Consider the following 7897-nt stretch of genomic DNA (forward strand, 5'->3'; position numbering starts at 1 on the left):
TTGGCCATCATTTCACTGAGACAAAGGACACTCTAACACATGAATATAAAAAATAGTGCCTGAAATTAAATTTTCTGAGTTATTAGTTACAAATAAGATGCACGAACATCTTTGTGCTAATTTTTTGGCTTAATTTTTAAACTTAATGATTGAAGAATGCTCACAAAAGATTTAACTTTAAAAAAACAGATCTACAAGAACTCTTCACTGGGTGAGTTATAGAACATATCATATTGACAAAAATAAGCAACTTTGGAAATGTTGATAATGAAGAAAAATCATTTTTTTTGGTTTTTCCAAAACAAATAAGACAAGATAAATAAAACCAGAAAATTCCCTAAATTTAATACTTCAATAAAAGTTCTTTAAGAGCATAAAATACAGGTTTTTGAGGAAACATTAAAAACACAAATAAATACGACTTTTTATTAGTAATAATTAGCTATGTTATTATACTATTACTAAAAATTAAAAAAAAAACAAAGTAGTCAGGAATGGTTGTACACATAAACCTCAATAATCAGGAGGCAACTCCAGGAGGGTAGAGTGTCTGAATCCTGTCTGAGCTATTTCACAACAAGGCTTTAACTACACAAGACAGGAGATAAGAGAAGGAGGGAGTGTGAGGAAACCTGTATGTATTGGGGGATATTCAGGTTTCCATACAACTTTTAATTCAAGTAAATCATTTATTTAAATTCTCTGTAATTACAACCTTTGGTTTAGTGGGTAAAGACTAGAAACGGAACTCCAATGGTTTTCATCATTTTGTGTCTACTGAAGTCTGTAACATTGCACTTAAAAATTATTACTGGAAGCTGGGCAGTGTGGGAGCAAAAAATAGCTGGTCAGTGGTGGCACACACCTTTAATCCTACCACTTGGGAGACATATGCAGGTAGATCTCTGTGAATTTGATGCAACCTTGGTCTACAGAGCAGAACAGCCAGGGCAACCAACCAAGCAACCAACCAAACAAAAGAAAAATGAAAAAGAAAAGAATTATTACTGGGAAATTATCTGGTTGCCAAACCCAGAAAAAAATACTAGTAGTACACTTGCTTGAATGTCACAGCTTGAAGAAATATACTCATAAACAGGGACAGGCAGAATTAAATAGAAAAAAGTAAAGAAATTCCATTCTTTACCACTGTATATACAGAATATGGAAAATGAGAATCAAGATAATGTACACTATTATTTTAAAACAAACTACAATGACTTATTTCTATCCTATTCCATTTATGCAAGACAAGACAATGAATGAAAATTAAGCAATACTTCCAGTTTCTGAGAATACAAAGTAACTAGGCTGTGTTGGGGAATGTTATTTTCAGGTGTGTGACTTAAGTTTACGCTGTGTTTATTTAACTCTGTATATCTGTGCCTGTCTAAAACACCAAATGGTCCTAATAAAGAGATAAATGGCCAATAGTGAAACAGGAGCCAGGATGGGCAGGACTGGCAGGCAGAGAGAATAAATAGAAGGAGAAATGAGGAAGAGGGCAAAGAGGAGAGGAGGATCAGGGGCCAGTCACCCAGTTAGCCAGCCATCCCCAGAGTAAGAATAAAATAAGATATACAGAAGTAAGATAGATACAAATGCAGAGGTAGATGGAATAATTTAAGATAAGAAAATCTTGCTAGAATATGGCCAGGCATTTATAACTAAGACAAGCCACAGTGAGCATTCACTGGGAGCTGGTGGTGGGCCCCCAAAGAGTCCAGAGAGCTTAACATCACACTAGTCTGAGTTTTTCTAAACAAACTGGCTAGTAAATCCAATTTACAGTATATTTTTGGCTATATAAACCCAAGCTAAGTCTTACTGATAAATGAGATGAAAATGGAGTTCTTTTCTATATTAGAATTATACCTTACAAGTCTGGACAAAGCACTACATTAACTCAACAATACATTTTATCTGAACTTTTGTAGAAAGCTATGATATTATCTCGTTAAAAGGATATTTAGAGATATAGTAATAAAAGTTTATATATGTTCACCTTCTATTTATTCATAGGTCACTGTTATATCATCTAACAAGTAAAGTCATACAAGCAGCTAGTACTGCAGAAAAACAGACTAATGTCATAGTCTGTATGCATGTGCTGGCAATAGGCTTGTTACTTTTGACAAAACGGTGAGCTGTTCTTAGGACCAGACAGAACATCTCTTCTACAGGGCAACCACATGCTAGAGAGCCTCTTAGGGATCTTCTCCAAGCTTACAAACGATCTTCTATCATACTCTGCAAGATTTTGTTTGGATGGTTACATAAGAAATTAAGATCAATGTCTGAGGATAGACATTAAACTGGTCTTTAAAAAACATAAAATATGGTAAAAAAAAATCAATGATGTCTTCTCAATTTTTAGACATTTTCCATTTTAAATGGTTAGAAGATATACAATCAAATTTTAACTAAGACTTCTAAAACAAGGCATCGTGTAATAACCTTTCTGGTGCTTTGGGTGCTAACTACAACCATGTTCTATTTGAATCAATGAAGAAAAACTACACGAAGATACAAATGCCAAATAAAACTTGGCTATTTTTAAAAAGTCTATAGAAGAAGCATTAGGTTCACAAAGCTACACTTAAGAGTCCCCTGATGGTGATGTTTCAGAACTTACTTGTTCAAGTTCCAGAAATTAACCTGTGATTTAAACAGTGCAACAGCTTCCCCTCACCTGGAAATACTTTGTCTCAGAGACTGAGCTTCAAGATTCTTTTCAAATTGGAAATGGTGGAACAAGGCTTTAATCCCAGTACTCAAGAAGCAGAAGTGGGCAGTTCAGAATTTAAAGTCAGTCTGGTCTACATAGGGAGGTCCAAGACATCCAGGACTTATATAGATAGACCCAGGCTCAACTAAGACTTTAAAAAAAAAGAAGATACTTTCCAATTTCCCAACCAATACGAAAAGCTCGAAGATGATGACGGCGACAAAGCAATTAATATTCAAATATTCAGTACCACTTGACACTTCTCAGATCAACCATATTTTACTATCCTTACTTCAAAGTGTGCACACAGGATAAGACTTGTCCAAAGTAATCAATGCATCTGCAATCGTTATTTCATCCTGGCACAGCCATATCTGATGGGAACAGCAAAAGTCATAAGGCCAGCACATCTGGTTGACAAAGATCCAGCAAAGCTGAGTCACCTGATGGTTTTCATCTTCACCTGTTGCATATTTTGGTGATGTTTAATATTTGCACAATTTTGGGATATTGAATTTATGGAAAATTTCTTATGAATCACTTATGCCTTCTCCCAGGAATGAGCCTCTAAGCTTCCCCTGGACAGTCCTGAACATACTATTCCCACCCCCTACCCTCCACCCCTGCTTTAGGGAGATATCCTCATCTACTTAAAGGTCTTCCTTATGCCTTGCAAGTTGTGACACACATAAAAAAGCCAGAGATCTGTTCATGAGGCTATGAGACATTCTTGAAATGAAAGATATTCAAAACAAAGTGAACTCGAAAAGGTCAAGCTAGAGGAGCGGGCCACAGTTCAGACCGCAAGCCTCTTCCCACTATCCACTCAGGCATATACAGCAACAAACTTAGATTAGCTAAAGTTACCTCTGCCCTACACAGAGATTCATACTGATGAGCAAAGAATGGAGGGGAAATATGCTAAAGAATGAGATGTCAGGACCTCCCTTTCTTAGAAAGGCACATGCAGAGCCAGCTGGAGATAAAGCTTACTTTGGAGTGTCTAGGGTGTGCAAGCCTTGAGTCAGCTGTTAGGTGAAGGACAATCACACTATGACCCAGGGACCTAGAGACACTAACTAACAAGGAAGGTTCTAGGGGGAAGCATAGATCTCCCAAGAAAGAAGAAATAAAAAAGATTTTGTGGGTGGACTGTGGGCAGATTGGGATGAGAACAGGAGAGATCACGTGGTGGGTTGGGGAGAGTGGAGTAGGAGAGTAGTGGGAGAGTTAATGGAATTGGGGGGCTATGGGGGGCCATGTGGAGACTTAGTGCTGTGGAAACTACCTGGAATCTACAAGGCTGATGCTAGCAAAGACTGGGACACCAAGCCAGTCACCAAACCTTCAACCTACAATCTGCCCTGCCTAAAAGATGGGCTGGGGTAATGGTGGCACAGAAATTGTGGGAGTGGTCAACCAATGACTAGTCCAACTTAAGGCCCATGACATGGAGGGAGTATATTCCCAACACTGCCTGGAGAGCTAGGAACCAAAGCCTGGACAGCCTAGAGACCTAGGATAGACCAAACATGACTGGTCAAATAAATAAGTAAACGAATGAACGAATGAATGAATGAATAAAAAAATAAAAGAGAAAGCCAATGAAAAGATTCCTAATGATATTCTGCTATACTGTTAGATAAGTGCCTAGACGAACTGTCATCAGAGAGGCTTCCTCAGGGAACTGACAGTGGGAGCAGATGCAGAGACCCACATTAGGCAGAAACCAAGGAATCCTGGGGAGCTGGTGGAGGAATGATTGTTGGAGCCAGAGAGGTCAAGGACACTGCCTACAAAATCAACTAAGCAGGGCTCATAGGGGCTCACAGACTCTGAAGCAATAAACATGGACTCTGTATGGATCTGAGCTAGGTCCTCTGCATACATGTTGTGATTGTCAGGTTGGTGTTAATGCAGGACTCCTAACAGTGGGAGCAAGGGCTGCCTCTGACCCTTGGAACCCTTTCCTCCTACTGTGTTGCTTCATTTACCCTTGATATGAGGATCTGTGCCTAGTTTTATTGTAACTTGTTAGGACATGTTTGGTTGATATCCCCAGGAGGCTTGCTCTTTTCTGAAGGGAAATGGAGGGGGGCGGACCTGGGGGAGAGGAGGTGGTGAAGGGAAGGGATAGGAGGAGTGGAGGGAGAGGAAACTGCCATCAGGATGTAATATATGATAAAGGCCAGGAATAAAAAACAAAAATAAATACCCAAAGAATAAGGTATCCAGTATAAGACTGATGTTACAAAATGGAACAGGTGCCCAATGCATTCGTTTATATACCGTTTCTCAGTCCTTTAAAAACTTGTAGGAAAGAGGCGTGTTAGTTAGAAAGCCCACAGTCATTCTACAGATATACTGGTCCTAGGTAACAGTGTGAGGATGCTTGGCATCTCATGAGGTCTACGGTATCAAGTGTTCTCATGAGGTCTACGGTATCAAGTGTCTTAACTATAAGAATGAAGATTTCTAGCCAGCAGTGGTGGCACATGCCTTTAATGCCAGCACTAAGGAGGCAGAGGAAGGCAGATCTTTGTGCACTCAAGGCCAGCCAGAACTATGTAGAGAGACCCTATATCAAATACAAAAAAAAAAAAACAAAATGCAAACAAAAATACAATAAAACATATTTTTGTGGTAGTTTAGCTAACACAAAGGTAAAACTGTTACAGAAAACATTGTTTTGAAAGCATGAAACTATACTTTTTTTGATAACCTATTTCAAGTAAGTTTCAAAGAGATAGAATGAGTAACAAAAATAATTCACATTTTCAAAAGTAAGTTTAATGAATATTCTGCTGCTGCTGTATTGTGGTTCTATTCTGCAAGAATTTCGTTAGCCAGTAAAATCAGTATGAAAATATACTCTAGAGCTGTATTTCGGTGAATTCTGCATTTAACCTAAATGTCAAATTCAAAAATAAGCTAATTAAATTGTAAGAGTTATTGCCTACAGGGTACAAAGAAATGCTAATTCACACCTTAAATACTGTAAGACCACTTAATAGCAGCATTGGCCTGCCAACTATCAAAACCCACTTTTGCATACTATACTACTTGATCTTTTTACCTTGCACTTTTAAATTACAATAAATTAATATTCTAATATAACAATAACAAATATTAATTAAAAATATTTAGTTAACAAAATTATTCACTTTACAGTAAGTTGTAATCATTTTCAAAACAAAATTATCATTTAATAATGAGATACTTTAATCTTTAAACTAGTCAAGGACAAAATAAACTAAAAAACAATACTGTCTTCAAATTAAAACATCTTTTACTATAATTTGTAAAATACCAATTATAAAATTTACATAGATAAAAAGGAAATGAATTTCCTTCATAATATCATTTCCACTTCTTTCTTATTGCACTTGTACTTTAAGATCATTATACCATAACTATAGATTTCACATATATCAACACTCCTCAGTTATACACCAAGTTATAGATTCTTACATTTCTGTTGTATTCACCTCTGATGGTTATTTTGATCAGCTGTGACATGTCCATATAGGAATTTGTCTGTTATTTACTATGTCACATTCCAAATTTCACATTGTACTTTTAGACTAAAAGGAGGATTTAGAGAACTGTAGCATTTAAAGGAAATATGGCGCAATGAATGTATGGTGAGATACAAGCCCTCTATAGTATCACAGGAACAAAACCTTTTTGTACTATGAATGACAACTGGCCGACTGATAACTTATACAAACCTCCACTACTACAAAATAAAGATGTCACTTCAGGAATTCATAAACAGACTATAATAATCAAATTATTCACAATTTTCCTATAAGTGCCTCCTACACACAGGGCCCTAGTGTAAAAGCTAACAGCATGCCTGTAAGCTGAAGAAATAAACCCTGCAGCTCCAATGAAGGAAATAGAATACAGACACAAAGAAAGCTCAGTATGCAAATGAGTTGCCAAATGTACAGTGTGCATATTTATGTTCCAAACTGTTGATATACACTATTAGAACTAACTAATTAATCATCAGGACAATGTAACACAATTAAAGACTTTCTTCATTTATCTGACTGCTACTTATAATGCTTAAATATACTAGTACTGAATTGCAGCGGTTTTCCTACAAGGAAAAATCAGAACTTAAACATTTTGGTTAATCACGCAAATATTATTAGAAATATTTAATCTTTCTTTTTCTTTGTTTTTTTATGCAACAAAGTAAAAAAAGAATAACATTTACTAAACCAAAATCTAAGGTTGAAACCATTAAAGAAACAAAAAGACAAAATAGGTACTTAAGAATTTCTGATGTTCTGTTTTGCTATTTCTTAAGATGGCAGACTGCCAGATATTACACTGTCTTTTCTTTATACATATGATGAAGATAGGGTTATAAGTTCTTGTTATTCTAATACTATAATTTTATACAGGTTTGTGTCTTCTACGTTACCTTGTAAAACTGTGTGACCATGTACTTATTACTTACATATATGAATTAAAGGTTCCTTCAGAGTCTAAGGTAGAATTTGTTCTTTTCCCATTTTGACTTGGATTTCCTAGAGACAAAAACAAAAAAAAAAAATTAAAGTAACATATATTGCAAAAGTGAGTATTTCACTTAAAAAGCACTGTGTGACAGCTCTATGTACTGGCACACTAAAAAAAAAATTTCGCAACAGACATAAATATTCGCTTTCCTATCTCCTAATTATCTTCTGTACTCTGAGCCTTTTAGGAAAACGTTCATGTGGATGTCAACATAAAAATCAATATCCAAACTCCTAATTTGCGTAAGAACACTGCCAAAGTCATTACTAACAGAAGAAGTACAGTATGATGCAGTTTTTCTATGAGTCACAGGAACATTGAAGCTTGATTACATGCTAATATTTATGAACAGAGGCGATCTTTGTTAGAGACGAGATTGCCATCTCTAACCACTAGTAGAGCTACAGAGGATGTAGGCAGAGGACAAAGCTGGAAGCTGCTACACTATCCAGCAGTCTCCTGAGGAGACAGGTAGAAAAAGCACAGTGGGAGATGTTACTTCAGAATGCACTTTAGGGTCTTCTAGTGCATCTAAACATTCTTCCAAAAGAGGTCGCTAACTGTTAATGTTATGTTCTGAACACAGAAATACAAAACACAAAATAAAATTTTACCAAAAGGCCTTAGTATTTT

General features: G+C 36.3%; 1 protein-coding gene across 4 annotated transcripts in view; it reads right to left on the reverse strand.

Moving 5' to 3' along the window:
* The window catches only part of Tbc1d5 (TBC1 domain family member 5), a 449388-nt gene that overhangs the window by 223516 nt on the left and 217975 nt on the right, over positions 1-7897 (reverse strand). For all 4 annotated transcript variants that reach the window (XM_026790055.1, XM_013354327.2, XM_026790054.1 and 1 more), the window contains one exon: positions 7203-7272. In XM_026790055.1, coding sequence (XP_026645856.1) covers positions 7203-7272 — 70 coding nt within the window. The remainder of the gene's footprint in view (positions 1-7202; positions 7273-7897) is intronic.

Source organism: Microtus ochrogaster, unplaced genomic scaffold (genome assembly GCF_000317375.1).
Source record: "Microtus ochrogaster isolate Prairie Vole_2 unplaced genomic scaffold, MicOch1.0 UNK40, whole genome shotgun sequence".
Classification (NCBI taxonomy): Eukaryota; Metazoa; Chordata; class Mammalia; order Rodentia; family Cricetidae; genus Microtus; species Microtus ochrogaster.